This window comes from Zalophus californianus, chromosome 10, assembly GCF_009762305.2.
Source record: "Zalophus californianus isolate mZalCal1 chromosome 10, mZalCal1.pri.v2, whole genome shotgun sequence".
Lineage (NCBI taxonomy): Eukaryota > Metazoa > Chordata > Mammalia > Carnivora > Otariidae > Zalophus > Zalophus californianus.
Window position 1 is genome coordinate 6,807,683 of NC_045604.1, and position 22,993 is coordinate 6,830,675.

The 22,993-nt window shown below is 42.5% G+C and overlaps 1 protein-coding gene across 2 annotated transcripts; it reads right to left on the minus strand.

The window, feature by feature from the left end:
* Positions 1–1,132: 1,132 nt before the first annotated feature.
* Positions 1,133–21,939, minus strand: SH2D1B (SH2 domain containing 1B). 2 transcript variants are annotated; one of them, XM_027609743.2, is made up of 4 exons: positions 21,692–21,939; positions 8,380–8,443; positions 6,670–6,835; positions 1,133–4,554 (listed from the first exon to the last, which is right to left on the minus strand). In XM_027609743.2, exons 1-4 carry the CDS (start codon positions 21,853–21,855, stop codon positions 4,517–4,519), a joined length of 432 nt encoding a protein of 143 aa, XP_027465544.1. In that variant the 5' UTR covers positions 21,856–21,939; the 3' UTR covers positions 1,133–4,516. The 2 variants fall into 2 exon arrangements, 1 of the variants encoding a protein (XP_027465544.1); XR_003522856.2 differs by lacking the exon at positions 6,670–6,835 and having other exon boundaries at positions 21,692–21,766.
* Between the last annotated feature and the right edge of the window lie 1,054 nt (positions 21,940–22,993).

The window sequence follows — 22,993 nt, forward strand, 5'->3', positions numbered from 1 at the left end:
ATGATTCAGTAAATTACAGTTCTGTTTGGCTTATGAGTTTTAACGCAAAAGTCTTAAATGAAGTGTTAACTTACTAAATCCATCAGTTTATTGAAAATAATACAGCATGATCAAGTGAAGCAATGGAAGGGTGGTATAATATCAGCAATTTTATTAATCTAATTCACCTCTATAATGGAATGAAGATAAAAGGAATGTGACTATTTCAGTAGATGCAGAAACAAACCACTTAATAAATTTCAAGGCATTTTAAGATTCCATTTAAGTTTATTTACATAATCTCTACACCCAATGTGGGGCTCAAACTCATGGCCCCAAGATCATGAGTCACAGGCTGTTCTGACTAAATCAGCCAGGTGTCCCAAAACATTTCTGATAAAAACTTAAATAGCTGGGGCACCTGGGTGGCTAAGTCGTTAAGCGTCTGCCTTCGGCTCAGGTCATGATCCCAGGGTCCTGGGATCGAGCCCTACATTGGGCTCCCTGCTCCGCGGGAAGCCTCTTTCTCCCTCGTCCTCTCCCCCTGCTTATGATCCTGCTCTCACTGTGTCTCTCTCTGTCAAATAAATAGGTAAAATCTTAAAAAAAAAAAAACAACTAAAATAGTTATCTTAAAGGCTACGACAAACATGGTGCTGCAATGGAGAAGGTTTCTATACATTCCATGCAATACTGGGATCCATACAAGAATGCTCACTTTTATCACTACTGTTTAATGTATACTAGAGGTCCTAGCAATCAAGTAAACATGGTAAATAGATGCATAAGTGTTGAAAAAGAACAAAGTGGTATTATTTACAGCTGACAAATCATTTACATAGAATTTACAGTTCCATTTACAATAGGATCAATAGGTAAACCAGTAGATCTAATGAGAAAGGAAGAATTTTGCCACTGCCAGAGAATGCTAGAAATGTAATAAAATATAAAACAGAATTTATAACAACTAAAAATAGGAATTAATCCAAGAGAATATACCAGACTTCCATGGTAAAAATTTGTGACTCCATTAAAGAACAAAAAAGATGACCTGAATAAACTGATGTAGCATTTTTTTAAAGATTTTATTTAATTTATTTGACAGAGGAAGAGGCAGAGAGAGAGGGAACACAAGCAGGGGGAGTGGGAGAGGGAGAAGCAGGCCTCCCGTGGAGCAGGGAGCCTGATGCCATGCGGGGCTCCATCCCAGGACCCTGGGATCAATGACCTGAGCCGAAGGCAGATGCTTAATGACTGAGCCACCCAGGTGCCCCCTGATGTAGCATTTTTATGCACGGGAGAACATCACAAGAATGTCTATTTTCCCTAATTGCAAATTCACTCAAAATCCCATCAAAATGTTTGGAGCAATGTAATGTATTTATACTAAAATGTATATGGAGGAACCAATGTCCACAAATAACTCAGTTGGTTTGAAAAATAATAGAGGTTACCTGTCCTCCAAGACAGTAAGATGCTGCAAAGCCAGAGGATTAGAACCGTTGTGATATAAAGGAGGAACCGTAAACCGAAGGGGGAGATGATTTATGAAGCAGGGTGAAGTGGGAAAGCAGGGACTTTAATATATATGGAGAAATACAAAGTTGGAAATACCTCTTATCATATACGAAGGTTAACCCTGGATTCATCCTTCATTCAAGAAATATTTATTGAACAGCAACTATGTGTGAAGGGCTTTTCCAGATACTGGGAATGTGTCCGTGAAAAATGCAAAAATCCTTGCCGTCACTGGAACCTTAACTGCAGGGAGTAAATGTACAAAAACCAGGAAGAGAAAATGTAGGAGACTTTTTTTCATGATCTTGGAGTGAGGAAGGGCTTATTAAACTATTAAACAAGAGTCAAAAAGCACTTGATGGGTTTTACTGTCATCATTAAACATGAACATACTTTATGACCCTATGGCTCAGAGAAATTCTCTTACATTTCCATAGAGAGATTCATTCAAATTTGCCCTTCGTAGTGTTGTTTCTGGAACCAACCTAGATGTCTATCTCTTTAGGAAAGGATAAGCAAACTGTGGTGGAAGGACACTATGGAATACTGTGCATCATTAAGATACTGAATTACATTCAACAATATAGATTAGAACCAAACTGGGTATTGAGCGAAAAAAGTAATAACATAATTGGAAGAATAGAATATTGTGTATGTAAATATAAAAGATAATATATTCACAACCAATGCTGTACATTCTACAAGGGTGCATACATGTCAAGGGCATATACCAAATACTATTGAGCTGCTTCCTATGGGGGAGGATGTGAACATTGGAATGAGAATTAGGGACAAGGGGAATAAAGATGAAATAAAACCGAAGAAGGTCTTGTATGGATTGACGGTGATAATGAGTTAAGAACTAAGGAATAATCTCAACTCTCCATACTTAAGTCCAAAAGAAAGAGAGTGGGAGAGATTCCCACTGGAATTGTGAAAAGATGGCGGTAGGATCCAATGGTCCCTAAATTGGAAGGTACCTTAGCAGGCAGGCAGTCTGATTTCTGCATCTCTCCCATATCACCCTCCACTTAAACTACAACACAGGGCAAGCTGTTCGTGTAAAGATCGCTCTCGTGGGTTCAGAGTTCTTCCTGATGTATGGCTAAAACTTCCTATAAACACCCAGCCACTGGTGTGAGTTCTGCGGTCTGGCATTGTACCCTCCCTCCATCACAGAAGAGCACCCCAGATACTTGATACACCTGCTGTTGTAGTTTGTTACATCTTCCCTCTTCCAGTCCCACATGCCCAGATCTTTTAGCTGTTCTTCCCATGACCTGTTCAGAGTCTTCTAAAAAATTTCAGTGATTCATAGCATGACATCAACATCAGCTATTAAATGTGGCTTGCTCGTTTTGAGAAGTGTTGCTGAAATCCCACTGGGGACCAAGCATCGTGTAAGGGGCTATGCATGGGTGCTCAGAAAAAGGAAGTCACTTTTATCAGAGTTACGATTGAAAGGTCTTGAACTCATAGTCTTGTTCTACTGGATTTTGAAATGTCTAAAGCTCAAGTAAATCTCTGCTATCTGGAATGAGAGACTACATTTTATATATTGATTTATCCAGTCATCTGTCCAAGAAATAAATATATTTTCACTGGCACTGAATATATTTCCTGTACCAAAGGTTGCTGTGGACTCTGGAAACTGGACCATGCTTCTTTGTACCATGGGTATAGAAGCAAAGACCGGGGACCCAACCCCAGGGAGCAGGCTTGCTTCTGGTCTCCCTTACTGAACCAACCAGAAGGCTTTAGCTCCCTCAGCTCTCTGAATCTGGTGGCTGCATTTCACTTCTTACCGACTTGGTAGTAGTGACCCAAGAACTCAAAATGGCTCACACTGTGGGACTCCAACCACAACGTCTGTTCATGTTGTCTGGAAATCTAGAGTTCCTCTCTTTAATAACTTTGGAAGATAAGTCCAGGAGGGTAAAATGAATCACTATGGTTTGAAGATAGGTAAAAGAATGGGCATAGAATTTGGTACATTCCACACTAATCAGGTCTTAATTAAAATGTTTAACTAGCAGAAAAATGCAAAGGACTTAGAACAAATTCAACAAATCCTTCGGGAATGTGTTTCCAGTCAAAATCCTGTGAATGGGCACAGCTCTATGCAGCACACGTTTCCACACCGGGGGATATGAGGGAACCCAACCATGCTTCGGTGGCACTTAATATCTAGATGGGAAAAGGAACCACACAAAGGAGAATATCTTTAAGATGCCCACAGATATCACTGCGGTACAGAACTATATCCATGCTGCTGAAGTGGTTGGTGCATATATGAAATTGGGCAAAACCAGTGAGCAAGTGTCTCCGTGGATGTGTCTGGCAGGAAAATCAAGATTAGTAAGAAGGAGAAGAGCTAGAATGCTGGGGAGAAGGACAGGTGGGAGGTCAGGGCCCTGCCATGACCAAGACCAGGACAGGCAGGTGCAGAGACCATGTTGGCTGTTTGGGAGGCTAGGACTCAGATCTCTTGCCACTCCCATGTACATCCCCATGACCCCAGGACTCCTCCACTCCACCTGGCACATCCCGGCTCAGCAGAGAGGCAGGAACATGTGTTTGTTTTCCAGATGAAGAAGTGGAGACCCCATACAGGGCAAGAGGTTTCTCCAAAGTCACATAGCCACAGGACGGGAACTTGGGCTCCTAACTCATGGCCAAGTGTGCTCTCTTCTGTATGAAGCTGTGCCTCTGATCGCTGGTCTGCAGGAGGGCGTCAACCATGGAGAATAGGTTCAGGCTGTCCTATTCCAAGCAAGAAGAGTGAGAGGGGGCAAAGGAGTTTCAAAGCTGTTCATGGTGTATGCATGGGAGGCAGGGATTTGGGGAACAATTTCTCTGAGGCTGGTGGACAGAATGTCTTCAGTCACCCAGACCAGGAGAGTCGGAATTGTCCCCTAGAGCTCAGTCTTCCAGAACCACACCTGCAGGAGAAGCAGTGTTGCCAGTGAGAGCTGTCACCCCATCTCTTCTCTAATCGCTTTGTTCAGTCTCCTTGTCTTCAAGGCAAGACCTCCACATAGTCGCTGTTACTGTTCTCTGGGGGGAAAAAAGCAGAAGACTAGCCATGAGGCTCAACATCCGGGAGTCACACGGACCAACCTCACTCAAGGGAAAGAGGACCCCTTCCCCAGGCAAGGAGGACCTCAATGCTACATCATAGTGACATCTTCAGGGGCGGGTGTATCACAGGGAGCTCCCCAGGCAAAATAGGGGGTCTCTTTATAAGTTTAGGCATCCGAGTTTCCCGCTCCAGCAGAAAACCTGTGTCTCCCTCAGAGTGAGAACATCTGAGGCTTATTCTTTTTTTTTTTAAGATTTTATTTATTTATTTGAGAGAGAGAGAATGAGAGACAGAGAGCACGAGAGGGAAGAGGGTCAGAGGGAGAAGCAGACTCCCTGCTGAGCAGGGAGCCCGATGTGGGACTCGATCTGGGGACTCCAGGATCATGACCTGAGCCGAAGGCAGTCACTTAACCAACTGAGCCACCCAGGCGCCCCATCTGAAGGGGAGGAAGCCAGTGAGCTGAGGAGAAGATGTGTCCCCTTTGGCAGCTGAAGACTTGGGGTTACCTACCAGGGCTAATCAAGCATGGGCAACTGGGGTGGTAAGACTCCCGCCCAGTTCTTGGGAAAGATCTTGAAAGGACCCTCCCCTTGGCATTTGTGATTATTTTATCATTGCTGGACAGATAATGGCCACCGCCCCCACCACCCTTTGCAACTCATCTGGGTTTTCCTAAGGACTGCAGTGCACAATGTTCCTGGGTTTCTAGCTCTGCCCCTTTTTGTGCTTTTGTTCCTGTAAGTTTCGGTGGAATGTGGCCATGGGATTACACCTTTAGCTAAATCTATAGGAAGTGACTTTGTGTGTACATGGGTGCACAGACCTTGGCAGGGGGCAGGGGGCAGGGGGCAGGGGAGGGGTTGTTATTCTCATCATTAAAAACCCATGCTTAAACAAATAACGCAACATATTTTAAGAAAAAAGAAAAAGAAGAAGATAACAGGAGAGGAAGAAAAGGGGAGTATGTCAGAGGGGGAGACGAACCATGAGAGATGATGGACTCTGAAAAACAAACTGAGGGTTCTAGAGGGGAGGGGGGTAGGGGGATGGGTTAGCCTGGTGATGGGTATTGAGGAGGGCACGTTCTGCATGGAGCACTGGGTGTTATGAACAAACAATGAATCATGGAACACTGCATCAAAAACTAATGATGTAATATATGGTGATTAACATAACAATAAAAAAATTAAAAAAAAAAAACCATGCTTAGTTTTGCTGGGAGGTGAGAAGCTTGCCCTGGCGGCCCGGAGGGTGACTTAAGTAGACAGTAGAATGTGGGGTGATTGCAGCCTCCCTGGAACTCTGCCCTCTGCCCTCTGCCCTTCTCCCTAGCTAGCGTGTCTCCCCCCAGTGCCCTCCACCCGGCCACTGATAACTGAAATCCCTCTGCTTGGGAATGTGACCCTACGTGCCACCATGGGAAAACAGGAGTAAACCGTAAATGTCTCAGGAAATCCGTGTTCAATTCAAACCATGTTGTAACTGACAAATACTAGAGGGATGATTTTCTGAGGGCAGATTTCAAGGGGAGTGGGTAAGCAATTGTGGCTGCTAGTGATACGATTTGAGAAGGCGTCAGCGTGGATTCTCTGCACTCAAATTTGGCACTGGCCATCTCTCATTTTCTACCATGGCTTAATTCTGTTCAGGATATATCTGGAATAATTTGTCCCCTAACACTAAATAAATGAATGTTCAGCAAATATTGAGCAAAATGTACCAGTATGGGCCTTGGGGAAGGCATCGAAGCAATTTTCTCATTTGAAAATTTTGCCTGCTTGTCCGTCTATTCCCAAACCTGTGGTTCGCACAAGGTCACAGGATGAGTGTGAGGTCAGCTCTCCCAGAATGCCCCAGGGACCACTCCTGCTCTCCTTACTAGCCAGGCAGAGCGCTCCGTGCGTTGGCCACCTTCCAGGGCTCAAAGACACTGCTTCCCAACAAGACTGATGTTGCTTTTTTGTAGGCGAAGTCTTTTAGAGATAACACGACAGAACAGGGTGTGTATCTGTATAAATTCTACAAAGTCGGCCAGTGGAAGAAATGGGACTAAGGTTCCTTTCTGACCCCCACGTAAGAGTTTTTACCATAAACACCATCCAGCTTTATCTGTGATCGTCTCCATCTCGGGCAGAAGCTGGCTTGCTTTATCGGATGTACAAGGTGAACCACCAGCCCTTGATTTGGTTTCTCAAATGTGGAGATCAATTCCTTTAGGTTTGAGAAGATCTGTTTGGGAGCACCTTCTACGGTCTGCCAAAATACAAGGTACTCATCACCATCCACTGTATGTGCAATGTGACACCTCAAAGCAGTGGTTTGAGCCCTCAGAGCAAGGCTGTCTCTCCCTCTGCGTGTCGCTTCCCCTGTATTAAGGAATTATCACAATCTCCCAAAGCATGCATGACAAAGGAAAGAGTTCATATAAGTTGCTTTTTAGAAAATATTTTATGTTGAAATAATTTCAGACTTGAAGAAAAGTTGAAAAAATACTTTAAAAATTTTTATATATATCCTTCACCCATAACCCAAATGTTTTTTTAATTCTTTTTTTAAAATTTTATTTATTTATTTGGCACAGAGAGAGAGAGAGAGAGAGAGAGCCCAAGCAGGGGAAGCGGCCTGCAGAGGGAGAGGGAGAAGCCCAACACGGGGCTCAGTCCCAGGACCCTGAGATCATGACCTGAGCCGAAGGCAGACGCTTAACCAACTGAGCCACCCAGGCACCTCTCACACCCCAAATGTTAACATTTATATTGTACATATTTGCTTTTCATTTTCTTTTTCTAAATGTACATATATATACATGTACGATTATAGGGATACACATACATATTCTTTTTAAAAAATATTTTGAGATTAAGTGTGGACATGAGAGCTCTTTAACCCTAAATAATACATCAATATTTCCCAAAAAGCAAGAACATTATAGATCCACACTGCAGTGATTAAAATGAGGAAATTAATCTTGATGTAGTACTACTTACTAATCTACAGAGCTTATTCAAATTTTGTCAGTTTGTCCTTTGTAATGTCCTTTACAAGAAAAGAAAAATTACACACACACACACACACACACACACACACACAGAGGTATACTTAAACACATATGTGTGTGATGTGTGTGTATGTGTGTGTGTGCTTGGGGATCACGGTATGTTCTAATTTCTTTTAGATATTCACAATGAACATTAGCATATTGAAGATTCTGAGAAATCTGGCAGTGAAAAATCTGCTTAACCTTGTCTGCAAGTGTTTCAAAAAGATTATTTCAGGATTCTTTGCTAGTAAAGATTCAGTTAATATTATACTCTACTTCCTAAGCCAGAGAAATTATTTCAAAACAAGAAGCGTTTTCTGCTTAATGCTCAGTAAACCAGAAAAATTAAAGAAACCCTTAAGACTGCCCACTGACTGATGCTTCCCTTTATATTTTCATACAATCGTGGAGCTCACTTGTCTTCCCATGCGTTCGGACTGCTCCCCACCTTCCCGTTCCATCCCGCCCTGGTCACTGTGTGTCTTCTAATTGGATGGTGACCTCGCCTGGAGTCCAGCCTGGTGCATTTGACCATTGGGGGAACCAGGGTCTCCACGTCTGAATAACAGCCTTGAATATTCAAAAACTCTCCCTATTTCCCTCAGAGAAAGACACGGTTTACTATGGATCTGACTCTAACTCTGCATGTTGCTTCCCTTTTTAAAATGCCTCTCTGCAGCCACATCTCAGCTTCAAGAGATGATCTCAGGTTCTTCTCCCCCAGTCTTTTGTTACAGGAGTTCTTGTACGTTCTTACCTGTATATTGTAAAACCCGTGTCTCTCTTTGAAGATTCGGTATGTGTAGACGAAATTTTTAAACCTGTGGAAAGATGACTGTGTGAATCGTAATGTTCTCATATGCAAAACCAGGTCTCTTCTACCCACCACTCTATTTTCTGCACAATGCCTTTGGCAATCTTGGGTCCCCAAAAGAAACTGATCATTTTCAGACATTCTCATCTGTGGGAATTTGCAAGAGACAAAGGCTTGGAAACCGGAACACTTATGATGCTGGAAGTCTGGGCTTGTAGCAAAGAGGATAAGGAGAGAGAATTTACTATTTCCATGGTCTTGGCACTTCTCTCTAGTTTTTTCACTTAGCTCTAAGTTGATACAACATAAAAAAACACCATTGAGCCATTCCTGTATTGTTTACTAAATGATGTGTCATTGAACTTAATTAGAGATAGTTAGTGTTAATGAAAGAAGAGAACGTTGGGAATTTCGCCCAAGGAAATGATGTATTGTGCTCTTGTTCTTCATTGGAACTGGCTCCACTGGCTAAGTAATCTAACCAGAATCTAGATAATAGACCCACTCTAGCAATTTCCAAAGCAAGACATAACATTAATACGTTACTGTATCTCTCCAATTCCAAGATGCCATTAATTGTAAGGCATCAATTTAACAATAGCTTCCCCAGGAGGAAAATGCATACATTAAATGTCTCTATCAACTGTTTAACATGTTCTGATTCCCCAGAAATATTAAAGTGTAAAAAAAGAGAGAATGAAAGACATTGACATGAGGCTCAGATTACCTAATGATCCCTCCCACCCTGGGGCTTGCACCTATGCCAAAGAATCATTTGACTGAACCGGGAATTTGGAAAGCAACTTAGACCTTTAAGGTACAGAAGATTTGATCACTGATTGTCAGGAGGCTTTGGCAATTGACTTCAAATCCCAATCCTTTTTGTGGGAGTTCCTGAGGCCAGAATGAGCCAGTGGGTGTCCCCAAATCACATCGCAAGCAACAAAATATTTCACATGAGTTTTTGTCCACATGTGACAAAGTATCCCATATCTGGGAAGAGGTCTCAAATATTTCTTTTCAGGGGCGCCTTGGTGGCTCTGTCGTTAAGCCTCTGCCTTCTGCTCAGGTCATGATCCCAGGGTCCTGGGATCAAGCCCCGCATAGGGCTCTCTGCTCAGCAGGAAGCCCGCTTCTCCCTCTCCCACTCCCCCTGCTTGTGCTCTCTCTCTGTCAAATAAATAAATAAAATCTTTATAAAAAAATTTCTTTCACAGAGGTATCATTCAAATCGGGATCCAAACGAGGTCCATGCATTGCATTTGTCTGATCATATAGTTCTTTGAAACCCAACGATCATATGTTAAATTCTTAAATGACTTCATTTTTAGTTATGTTGTTGTATTATCAGCGAAGAAAATCTCCACCAGAGGAGTATGAAAGATTAAAACAAATGGAGCTTCTATGTTAACTAGTCTAAAAGCCGTATACTTCAAGTTCTAAAGACAGACATTGCTCAAATATGATCTTTTTCTTTTTTTAAAAAAGATTTCATTTATTTATTTGAGAATGAGAGATTTAGGCTTATAACTTTGAACTTGTGGTTGCCCGTAACTGCAACCCTTTCATGCTATGAATTTCACACATCCCACTCCCAGATCCTTTCCTCTATTCGCTGACCCCATCAGTCCCTTGACCACAGAGCCTCCAGTGCTCTGGCCTTACCACTTTCCACTGTTCCCATTCACCTGTCTTCGTTCCCTTGGGGTGCCAACTGGTCTCACTTCCAACTGATGACCACAGAGCTCCAGTGGGCTCTTGGTGCTCCAGGCAATCAGTGACTTCCCCGTTCCCTCAATAGTGATTGTACACTGTCGCCTTTCTTCAGACGCCCCAAACACTTCACCTCACTGATAACTTCACAGAGAATCAAGCAGTCAGAAGAGAATTCCCAGGCTCTGAGCTGCCACAGCTCTTCGCCTGTGGGCTCCCATCCTCAGCTTTGTAACCATGCACCAACTTTGCACGCCACTCTCTGGGACAAATCCCTCTTCCACTGGGGGCCACCCATTGTCATCTATTCAAGGACATAGTTCTAGCAATTTTTTCCTCTCTCTCTCTCTCTGAGGTCATAGATTATTATTCTTTACACGACAGCCAGGGTGGCCCTTATTTAAAAATGAGAAACAGATGTTTTTTTGACTTAGAGAGGTTTATTAACTTTTCCCACTTGTTCAAAAGATTTTCCCATACAGATAAATAGCATAAATATTTGTAATCTACTTGCAATCAATACGCTTTTGATTTCAGCCTAATGTATTTTGTCACTGATTCTCATTTCTTCTAATATTTAATAAATGGCTTTAAGTTGTGTGCCCCCAAAAATGTGAATCAGGTCATGTCCCTCCTCTGCACAAAAATATGCTCAATTTTTTTTTTTTTAAGTTTTACTTGTAAGTAACCTCTACACCCAACACAGGACTCAAACTCATAACCCCGAGATCAAGAGTTGCATGTTCTTCCAATTGAGCCAGCCCAAGCACCCCTAAATCTGGTCAATTTCGAATAAGAAAAATAAGATTGGGGTGTGTGTGTGGCAGATGGCGGGGGGTGTTTCTGTATTAACAGGTCTCAAATCTTCTTATAAAGCTATAAATAAGACAGTGAGAACCGGTTCTAGGGTAGAAAAGATATTAATGTGATAAAATAGGGAGCCTAGAAACAGACCCATACGTGTCTGAAAACTTGGTATATGACAGAGCTAGCACAGCAGATCAGTGAGGAGGGATGGACTATTTGTTAAATAATAATGGTAATGTCTTAATGTGGAAATATATAAAATCGGATCCCTACTTCACATTCTAATTGAAGACCTAACCGTGAATCAACAAAACAGTGAGCTTAGGGAAAAGTAAGTCTAAGTGAACAACTTCATGACCTTGAGTTAAGGAAGGAGCTCTTACATCACAAAAAGTACAAGCCCTAAGAAAAGATTAATAAACTCACTATATTAAAATTAAAACTTCCAATTGTCAAAATACATTATTAACAGAGTGAGAAAGTCCACAGACGGGGAGAAGATCACCGTAGCATTACTGTATGACAAGAACACTAATGTACCATTAAAAAAAGGCTAATGAAATGTCCACTAAGCATTTGAAGAGATGTTTTACTTCACTGTCAATCAGGGAAATACAAATTAAACCACAATTAAATGTCATTTCATACCAGATTGGCAAAGACGTGAGAGTTTACTTATGGAAAATATTGGCCAGGATGTAAAGCTATAGGAAGTTCTACCTACAACTAGTGGGGATGTAATTAGATACTAATGTCTTGGAGAACAATTTGGCAAAGCTCACTAACACTGAAATGCATACAATCTGTAAACCCAAATGTGCACTTTTTAAGATTGGCAATACTGGCACAAATCTGACAATGCCAATATTATATTATTTATTAAAAAAGCAAAGATCACAGAAACTAAATATTTGATACATTTAAACACACTTACAATCTAAAAAATCATCACTATATTATAAAATATTAAGTAAAAGTATAAATTAAGGAAAATACATAAGAGAAATACATATTTTCTAATATACACTATCATCAGATTAGATTAATTGGGGCACCTGGGTGGCTCAGTCAGTTCAGCATCCGACTCTCGGTTTCGGCTCAGGTAGTGATCTCAGAGTCCTGGGATTAGAGCCCCACGTCAGGCTCTGAGCCCAGCACAGAGTCTGCTTAAGATTCTATTCTCTCTTCCTCTCCCGCTGCCCCTCCCCCTCCCTCTCTTTCCCTCAAATAAATAAATAATAAATAAAATTAATTAACTGACATACAGTATTCAAAAAACCAAATGCTCCAAATCTTATTAAATTTTCGTTAATAATGAAAAATTTAAAGTAAAATAGGTCTTTTTAGTACATTTTCGACGTGAAAAAAGGGAGGGAGAGAGGTAGAGATGAAGGGAGGGGGAGGGAAGAAGGCAGGGAGGGAAGGTGAATCAGTAGGGTCATCACTGAGTTCTGAGGATTTTTTATGCAAACGTTTCCATCCACTGGAAAAGCGTTATCTGTTGACACGGTTGGGGAATGCTAAGGACATAAAATTTAAGTTAATTCTGAATAGTTGTCTTCGATTTGTTCGCCTTCAAACAATCTCATCCCTTGTTCTGCAACTTTAAAAAAATCTGTTCTGGGCGCCTGGGTGGCTCAGTTGGTTAGGCGACTGCCTTCGGCTCAGGTCATGATCCTGGAGTCCCAGCATTGAGTCCCGCATCGGGCTCCCTGCTCAGCAGGGAGTCTGCTTCTCCCTCTGACCCTCCCCCCTCTCATGTGCTCTCTCTCTCTCACTCTCTCTCTCAAATAAACAAATAGAATCTTTAAAAAAAATTAAAAAATCTGTTTTGAACCTTTTGGATCTTTATAGGAGTTGATTGATTTCTTTACTGAACGTAGAGTTTGCCACTTAAGCCGTTACTAATGTCAGTGGTTACCTTTCTAAGATTCTACATGCTCACTGACCGCTCTGAAATGGTCTTTATCCGAACACAAAAACAAACGGTTGAAAGGGCTCAGTTTTAATTCCAGTGTAGTTGACATACAGTGTTGTATTAGGTTCAGGTGCACCATATAGTGCTCCAGCACTCCCGTGCATCACCTGGTGCTCGTCACAAGAGCCCTCCTTAATCCCCATCACCTGTTCTCCCCATCGCCCCCCACTTCCCCTCTGGTGACCAGCAGTGTATTCTCTAGAGTTAAGAGCCCGTTTCTTGGTTTGTCTCTTTTTTCCCTTGTTTTGTTTCCTAAACTCCACATATGAATGAATTGAAATCATTTGCCCACAAGACTGGTCGCAGATATTCATGCCAATTTCAACTATAATCGATCTGGCTGAGTAAACAGATTGTAATGTCTCCCTGGAACGGAATACTGCTCAGCAATGAAAGGACTGAACTCTGGTGCACGGAACTATACGGATGAATCTCAACGTAATTATTCTGGACGAAAGAAGTCAGACAAAAAGGGCTACTACTTTCTGATTTGATTTACATTCAATTCTGGGAAATACATAGACATCTATAGTGCCAGAAAGCAGGCGATGGTGTACTGGGGCCTGGGTGGGAGGTGTGGGGAGGGGAGATCACAAACGGGCACAAGGGGAGTTTGGGAGGTGATGGAAGTGTTCATTATTTGGGCTGTGGTGATGGTGGCATGAGTGCATGCGAATGTCAAAATTCACCCAATTGTACACTTTTTATTTTATATCAATGATACCTCAATAAAGCTATAAAGATCAGGACATAAAAAGGTATATGAATAGAATTTATATTTGCTCTAATATAGAAACCAAATTTAAGTTCATTTTACATATATGATTCTTACTCTTTTCAGGGTTAGTCTTGGCATTAGAGAGAAGAAAAATATTTCCTATATTTGCTGCTAGGTCCTTAGTCAATATGTGGTGGCTTGACCTCCAGCATGAGAGTGACCCACAGTGGAGGACCACTCTGGACATGACAACAAGGAAGGAGATCCAGACAGGCACTCGATCACTTCGAAGGTTTATAATACTTCAGTGTATTGAAATGCCTACTTTCTTGGCTATCCCGTGGAAGTCTTCGACCCCACTGAAGATGTGAGAAATACACAGGGCTGGCTTATAAAGACCATTTTTAAATCTTTGGCATTACCTTTCAGTTGAGATGAAAATTTTCAGTTGGAAAAGATCAGAATAGGGGCGCCTGGGTGGCTCAGTCAGTTAAGCATCTGCCTTCAGCTCAGGTCACGGTCCCAGGGCCCTGGAATCAAGTCCTGCATTGGGCTCCCTGCTCAGCGGGGAGCCTGCTTCTCCCTCTCACTCTGCCCCTCCCCCCTGCTTGTTCACTCTCTCTTTCAAATAAATAAATAAAATCTTTTAAAAAAGAAAGAAAAGATCAAAATGCAGGTTATCTGAGTTTCGGCCTATCTGAATTGTTTCACTCTTTCCAATGGGGTTTAGCCTTATAAATGGCCATCGTGTGAGGCGCTGTGCGTGGGTCTCTGTGTCCTCTCTTCACGACAAGTCCACAATGAGCAGTCGGTCTCACACCGTGACCAGTGTGGCAGGGAAACTTCTTCACGTTCGAGTTTGTAGTTTTATTTTAAACGAAACTTTAAAAGGTCAGTTGAAGGAAGTGGAATTGACTGCTCTATGTCAACTAGGTATTCTGCATTTCTCCAGGCCTTGACACAAGTGTGAAACACACGTCAATAAAGAGTGTTTTAAGACTTTTGACCTCTCACTTGTCTTGATTGGACTGTGCCTTGGTACAACCTTTTGTGGCACCAAATTGTCAGTGTGTGTTAAAATGTTAAAAATTCTAGGATTTTATCCTAGGGAGAGAGTTGGGCAAACTTTCAAAGATGTAGGCACAAAAATGTTAATCGTCTCAAGTTACACTGGGTCCATTGGACCAAAGTGGAAATAACCGAAATGCATGATTATGTACCAATTATGATAGAGCCAATCAATAAAAGAGTAAGCGATCATGACAAGATGATGTGTATTGGCTTTCTTTGATGTGGCAAGATACCAACAATGCATTGACAAAAAACAGTTGGCAAACCATCACGTGTAATGAGCCATTTGTGTACCCATTTATATTTCCTTAGACAAGCACGGGTATAGAGCAGTCTGGAGGCATGTGTACTGAAATACTAGAAATGGTAATCTCCATGTGGTGAAATTGAGAACATTTCTGCTCTCTTTTGTAGACCTTTCTCTACAATGGATTTTTCTAAAATGATAAAGATGCTTGAAATATCTTTTTCTCTGCGAGCTCTAGAGTCTTTCCAAAGGTCTCAGAATCTGAGAGAACCATCTCCCCCTCCCCCCCCAGGTGTCTCCCACTCCTCCTTCCTATTGCTGTGTCCTCCTCAGTGAGGGCCCAGATTCTTCTCACCTGTGGCCTTCTGCTGGCTACAGAGAATCCCTCCTGTGCCCTCAGGCCTACAGCTGTGGCCCTTGAATCTCCCCACCTCTACTCCATTTTGACTCTACTGATTCTAAAGGCAGACCCAGTTTCGGCTTCCCACACAAAGTCACACTGCAGAGAGAGTGGTTTGGCGCTTTGGCGTTTTCTATCAGGCTCTGCAATCAAGTCACATTTCCCGTCCACACTTACCACGGACCTTTCTGCTCAATACTGTCTGACGCTGGGCCAACTCACCACGTGACTTTCTTTATTTCTAAACTTCCCCATAATGTTTTTGTTTAGGTCTGTGAAAACACAGAAGTTGGGATGTTGCCATTCTAACGCAGCAAAGAGGAAGGGGCCACCCAGGTTGGGTGTTTCAAAAGCAGAAGGGCGGGACCCCACAGATCGGGGTCTGCTGCCAAGCCCTCGAGTCCCCTGCTTGGGCACTTCATTCCACTGTTCCAAGGTCACTACCTTGAACATATTTTAGTGGCACTCGGACATGGGTAAGAGGGGCCATAAGGACATGTTGACAAGTCAGGCTTGGACAAGTTACGTAATGAGAAGTTCCCGTTTCTTTACCCACAAATTAGGGATAACATCACCTCCTAGAAACGGCTTCGCAAAGGGTAGATGAGATAAGGAATGTGACATGCCGACCACAATGTTTGCCTCAGAGAAAGCCCCTTCACGGTGGCTCTGAATGCGTAGATGCAGGAAAACATGCAAATTCTGGTGTTGTACATCCTTGTGGCTTTGTTCATACAAGGTTGTGTATCAAAGCACGAATTGCTTTGTGTGATCTCCTCAGAGGACCCCTTCCCTGCCCATCTTGAAGTAGCCTCTCTATCCCTGCCTGTACTCTGACCCTGCTTGGTTTTCATCGTATTGTCTCCTCTTGCTGGAATGTACGTTCGTGAGGGCAAGACCGATGCCTGTAGTATTCATCACTATTTCACTCATGCCTAGAACCGCATCTGGAACATAAGAGGTGCTCAGTATATGCTTGTTGAATGAATACGTAAAGGTTCTACTATTCATCCTCCAAGTCCCAGTTCCTCCGAGGCTCTCCACACCTCGATGAATGGGTCCCTCCCTACTCTCAGTTCCCATACGCCCCAATGTGAGTGTACTCATCAGCACACACTCCAAGGTACTTTTTTCTTTTCCCCATTTATTTCTTTATTTTCCCCACTAGGCTTTGAGCTGTGTTGAAGGCACCAATTGAGTGCCCAGCATAGTGCCTGGCATATAAGAGATTTTCAATACTCGTTGAACAACTAGAATTGAATGGTCTGTACTGATCTGTGTGATAATAAAATTTCACAAGGATCATGATAACGCCCATTTCCATGGGGGCCATTTGACCTGAGCCTTAAGCCTGAGGGTACCTGAAATGTGTCTGCCTTTCAGGGATGTGGGCAGGGAAGAGGGTGAGGCCTGATTATGGGCAGTTGCCCCACAAATATGCATTCTTCCCTCTTCATTGGATTTTATTATTATGTTTCACGTTCCTTAGTGACTTTCACTTTAGAAGAACGCACAAGCTGGGTTGATACTCCACAAAACAGTTGAAAATAAATGTTGATTTTTAAAGAGAATCCCAGTAGAGACTACCTACACTGAGGTCTGGATCAAGGTCTCCTGTCTCTATGACATCCCTTGCACCTTCTTTTCCCGTTCACACTACTTGCTCCCCCGTCGCTCTCACCATCTCCCATCTGGAGACACAATGGTCTCAGTCGCCATCATCCGACAGCTTTGGTGCATCCCCCATATATCAGATTGGAGTTCCTAAAACTCCAGTTGGGAGTGTGGAGGGTTCCAGTCTTGTCACTTGCCTGCTTGGAAACCATCTACATCTCCCTGCTATGGACTCATTCTTCTCAGACCCCATAATATTATCCCAAACCTACTTTTTCAAAAGCTAATTTCCAAGCTACCTTTCAGGAACCCTGTATGATTCATGTGTGCTTTAAAACATCCTGCCTCTAGACCTCTGTTCCTGCCCCCTTCCCTCCCTAACATACCTCCCAGTGTTGAATGAATACATAAAGGTTCTATTATTCATTTCCATTTCCGTGTAATCAAATCTTACCTCTCTTCCAGGTCCCAGCTCAAATACCATCTCCTCTAAGAAGACTTTCCCGCTCATATTTTTGGCCCTTCCGTTTGCATAAAATTGTCTCTTCTTAAATTTATACTTCACCTTTTTCTAATTTATTTACACGCTTTGGGTCTCCTCGAAAAAAAAATTGCAGGTTCCCTATTGGAAGCCCCCTGGGCCTAGCACAGTGTTTGAATAGATAGCAGGGATTCACTACTTTTTTATACACTTTTTTTCATTACAAAAGTCATACATGCACATATAAAACATTTAAACAGTGCAAAGTTATCAAATGAATAAATTTCCCCAAGTCACTCTTTCTCAATTTCCCAGCTATTACAAGGTTCTTACTTATATACCTCCTAGAACTGTATAGGAATATACAAAGACCCAGGCATACTTTTTTTTTTAAACAAATGGGATCATGCTTTGCATCTTGCCTTTTCCTTACCATAGATATTGGAGGTTTTTTCCTACGATATATGGATTTACCCATTCTTATTGATCAATTTGCACATGCTCATGCTGTCATAAGTAAGATAAGGTAGGCTATTATTAGGTCATATAAGATAGGTGTTTTAAAAAAAGATCTTTTTAAAGTAATCTCTACACTTGGGGCGCCTGGATGGTTCAGTCGGTTAAGTGTCTGCCTTCGGCTCAGGTCATGATCCCAAAGTCCCATGTTGGGCTCCCTGCTCAGCACGGAGTCTGCTTCTACCCTCTCCCTCTGCCACTTCCCCTGCTTGTGCTCTCTCTCTCTCTGTGTCAAATAAATAAATAAAATCTTAAAAAAAAACCCCACTAATCTCTATACCCAATGGGGGCTCGAACTCACAACCCCAAGGTCAAGAGTCACACACTCTACCAACTTAGCCAGCCAAGGTAGGTTTATTTATTCACTAATAAGTGAATTTGGGGTCAAAGTTTACATCCATGCATTTTATGTTTGGGCCACATTACCATGTGAAGAGACTGTGTTCACCTGTATGAGGGTGTCTGCTTCCTGGCACCCTAACTTCGTCTGAGTATTTTCATAGTTTTAATTCTTGCCTATTGAACAGGTAAAAATGGTATCTCGTTATTCTTCCAGTTTCTATTTCTTTAGTTATGAGTGAGATCTAGCATTTTTCCTTCTTTCTTTTTCACATTTCTGTTTCCAAGAATCTCCTTCTCTTTCCCTTTACCTAGTTTTGTATTGATTTTTAAAATCACCTATCTGTTTATGAGGTTCACTCATCCTGTCAGTTTGCTGATAGTCTTTTAAGTTGTTTTTACCAGCAGTTTTTTTTTTAGTAGTGGTCAGATTCATCAGACTTTTCTTTTTTGGCTTCTGGGCTTTACATCCTGCTTAGAAAGGCCCTTCTCATCCCCAGGTGTATATTTTAAAAGTTCATCATTTCTTCTTAGTACATGTGGTTTCATGTTTAAAAAAAATAACTTATGCATTAGAACCACTTTGAATTACTTTTACTTCAAGAAGAAAGGAATTCAGGTGTATTTTTTTCGGAAGGATCAGTCAAGCACCCCAACACCATTCATGGTTGTTCATTATCATTGATGTGAAATATGATTTTAATCATATGCTAAATTCCAAGGTATTTCGCCTTACTTCTACCAGACTCTGTATTCTATTCCATTGATCTGTCAGCACCAAACTCTTTTTTTTAAGTTTTCTTTTAAGATTTTATTTATTTATTTGACAAAGAGAGACAGAACACAAGCAAGGGGAAGAGCAGAGGGAGAGGGAGAGGCAGACTACCCCGCTGGGCAGGGACCCCCAATGCAGGGCTCGATCCCAGGACCTGGCGATCATGACCTGAGCTGAAGGCAGATGCTTAACCGATTGACCCACCCGGGTGTCCCTAAGATTTTATTTTTAAGTAATTTCCCCACGTCTTGTGGGGCTCCAACCTACAAGGGCCCAGATCAAGAGTCACACGCTCTACCGATTGAGCCAGCTAGGCGCCCTTAGTCCCCTTTTTTCAAATAAAAAATATTTTTGGCTATTCTAGCAGGTTCCTTGTGCTCCCCGTCCCACCTGAATAAACTTTATGATCCTTGAAGAAAACTTAAAAAATTCTGTTATTTTTTTACTGGAAACATACCAAATTTATAGATTAATTGTGGTAAACCGATAATGCTTCCAAATTGAGTCTCTAATTTCGTGTACCTCTTCTAGTGAGTTCCCCAGTAGGTACTAAAGTTTTCTTCATACAAACCTTACACCTTTCATATCACATTTATTTCTGAGTATTATTATTTTTTTGCTAATGTAAATGACCTGTTTTATTATATTTTCTTACTGGTTACTGTTTTTTTTTTAATGAAAAAGCTATTGATTTTAATTTCAGTTTTATAAGTAGATACTGTTAATCGAATTTTCTTAAATTTACTTTTTAGGTTTTTTTCAATTAAATTTTAGATTTCACAGGCATAAAATCATGTCAGCTGCAAATAATAATAATTTTACATCTTCCTTTTCAATTTTTACCTTTATTTCCTTTGGCTAATTACACTTGCTCATATCTCCTGGAAAATGCTCCCTAGTAGTGCTGGTAATGGGCATCATCGGCTCATTCATGATTTTAGCAGCGATTCTCCTATGCTCCACCTGGCCTTTGGTTAAGAAAGTATCTATCTAGCTTTGTATGGCTAAGAGTGTGTAAGGGCATGCATGTGTGTGTATGTGTGTGTATTTAAATGAGGGATGGATGTTGAATTTTATCTAACACCCTTTAAGCAAATTTGAGCGAGTTACGCAGTTCGTCAACTTTGACCTACTAATATGTAATTAAACTACTAATTTACCCAACTTGGAACCATCCTTGACTTCTTGGAATGGACCGAACTTGAGAATGGTATATTTTCTCCTTTAATGTTACTGGCTTCTGTTTTGTTAGGAGTTTCTTGAAAATGGATATTAATTGAAATTGAAATTGTTCTATAGTTTTCTTTTGGGCATGTGTCCTTTTTGGAAAAAGAAATGTTTTACCTTCATACATAGAAACTGGGGGGGTGGGGGAAGGGAACAGAAGACAAACAACTCAAGCTAAAATGGGTAAAGAATGTGACTGTGCAACTCTCAAAAGAAGAATTACCAACGGCTAAAATTATATGACCTGCCCCCCCCCCCCGCCCCGTCATCACTGGTAACATGAAAGTTCCAACTGCTAACCCTTTCAGGCTATCTTTCTTTTACCTGCATCCCTGGTATCATACAACGAAGCAAAGAGATCTCTGCCTGCTCTGTTAGTCACGACGGTCCTTTTTGTCCTCACTCTCGGAAGCACTGAAGCATATCCGTAAACACTTGGGTTTTAATTCCTCTAGCAGGTAGAAGAAAAACTTCAGTGATCTCTCCAAACAGAGCATTTAAAGATAGTGGGTTCTCACTGATACCTGTTCAGGATTGTTTTCCTTCTTTTTTTTTTTAAGATTTTATTTATTTATTTATTTGAGGGGGGGCGCATGAGTGGGGGAAGGAGCAGAGGGAGAGGGAGAAGCAGACTCTTCGCTGAGCAGGGAGCTGGACGCCGGATGCTGGTGGATCCCAGAACCCCGGGATCATGACCTGAGCTGAAGGCAGACGCTTAACCGACTGAGCCCCCCAGGCACCTCCCGGGATTGTTTTCTAACCGGGTCTAAACAAGCTCCTTCAGCAGAGTTGCTGCTAGAACTTCATACTGAACTCTCTGGAAATGCCAGATGCATTTTAACACAAGCAAGGCATTCGAGAAATCCGGGTCTCTGTTTCTTCATCTAGAAAATGCTTATGCCGGCCTTGATAGGCTCTAAAGAGGATGAAAGGAAATGATGCATGTTGAAGCTCTTTACGAACCTAAAAGAATTTGAAATCATACTTTAAGTAGTCCGGCGGAATATATGTGAACACTTAGTCTCTCGGATTACAATTTCATGAAGGACATCTAGCCTCTTCCATAGCAACTAAGCCAACCTGTCCAGGAAAGGGCCTTTCTCCCAGGCACCTCCATGCTTCCTGCAGCCCTTCCCTTTGCTGCCACCCACCCCCACCCCCGCCTGCTTCTGCAGAGGGTCCTGCTGGGGCGAGCAGGTGGCGCTGGGACAGACCCACTCCTTGCACATCCGTCAAGCCCTGCCTCGCTGTATCTCATTCGGCTCATTGGGGCTGCAAGGCCAGAGTGAAATACAACTTCTTTTGCATTGCGCTATCAGGACCACACTCAGGGTAAGTGTCCGGATGTATGGCAGGTGAGACTACTCACGAGACACAGAGGCACAGAACTCCAGGCATGGACTCGCTGTCCCTTATCAGGAAGTTGCCATCTATCCCGTCCTCCAGCAGCAGGGTCTCACAGTCTCTCTTGGACAGAGGGCCGTGGTAATAGGGCAGATCCACGGGGAGCATGCTGGGAGTTCTGTAATCCATTTCCAAGTCCAGGGCCGGCTCCGAGGAGGGGACTGGAGGAAGGGGCCAACGGGAGCCTGTGGGAGTTCCTCTTCCACCAACTGGTGGGAGTGAGACTGAGGCCGTTCTGCGGGACTCAGACAGCCTTGCAAGATTCAGGAAATGAGAAGGGTGGGGTGATGAAGTGACCACACATGGCAGCCTGTAAATGCCCTAGTATGATTCACAGAAGTATGTGAGAGCAGTGTGAGCACACAGTAACCTCAGTGAAGCTCATGCCTGGGGCTGCAGGGCTGACGCTGGGCTCCCCGGACCTGGCTTGCAGCCCTGTATATCACCCTAAATCCTCCATTTTTCACCTTCTCTGGCTATTGGTGTTCCTTTCAAGAGCACACCACTGCCTTTTGCTGTGATGGATGCCCACGGCCTGCTGAAGCTACCTCTGATTATGCTATGCTAAGTTCATAACAGGTACCCAAACAGTGCGCAGATGCTGAATGAATCCAGGTGTGTCCCAGTGTAATGGAACAATTGAAAAGGTAGGACTTCCACGGGTCAAATGGCATGAAAAATGGAAGATGTTCTCTTCCCCAAAATGGGAATAGAAAGCATTTGAACACAAGGGGTGTTGGGGGGGTGGACAGCCTGTCCCTGGTTGAGGCTCCTAGCCACTGATGAACAAAGCCTGCTGTTAACATCTTTCAGCATTATGCTTTTTGGGGAAGGAGCCGGTGCAGGTGGGAGGGATATCTGAGCATGCAAAATTAGTTCAGGGATGTATCTCTAGGTGGAAGAAAAGAATACAGTAGCTTTGGTTTGAATATCCTCGGGTCCTCTGAAGTTCCCATTTTGGAGGACAGCAGTGATGTGTCCCCATGAAGAAAGACCAAGAAGAGTCTATCCCGCCAGAGATGCTGAGCCCTCTTTAGACAAGCTGGTATTGATGAAAAAAATCCTTTCACCCCCTTTCTTTTTTTCTTTCCTTCTTTCTTCCTTCCTTCCTTCCTTCCTGAGCCTTTTCTACCAAGATAGATATCTACCAGCTGATATTCTTGGGAAAGGGGGCTTCTGTCACCTGAGGGTCAGAGTTTGCCTTAAGAGTAATTTCTCTTTAAGATTTATTTATTTATTTTAGAGAGAGAGAGAGCATGAGCGAGAG

Bases quoted from the DNA above. Each gene is read 5' to 3' on its own strand.
- SH2D1B (XM_027609743.2), bottom strand. From the start codon at position 21,855: ATGGATTACAGAACTCCCAGCATGCTCCCCGTGGATCTGCCCTATTAC. The intron at 8,444-21,691 runs GTGAGTAGTCTC...ATCTTTCCACAG, and splicing joins GTTCTGTGCCTCTGTGTCTC to GTTTAAAAATTTCGTCTACA. The intron at 6,836-8,379 runs GTAAGAACGTAC...GTATTTTGGCAG, and splicing joins ACGGGTTTTACAATATACAG to ACCGTAGAAGGTGCTCCCAA.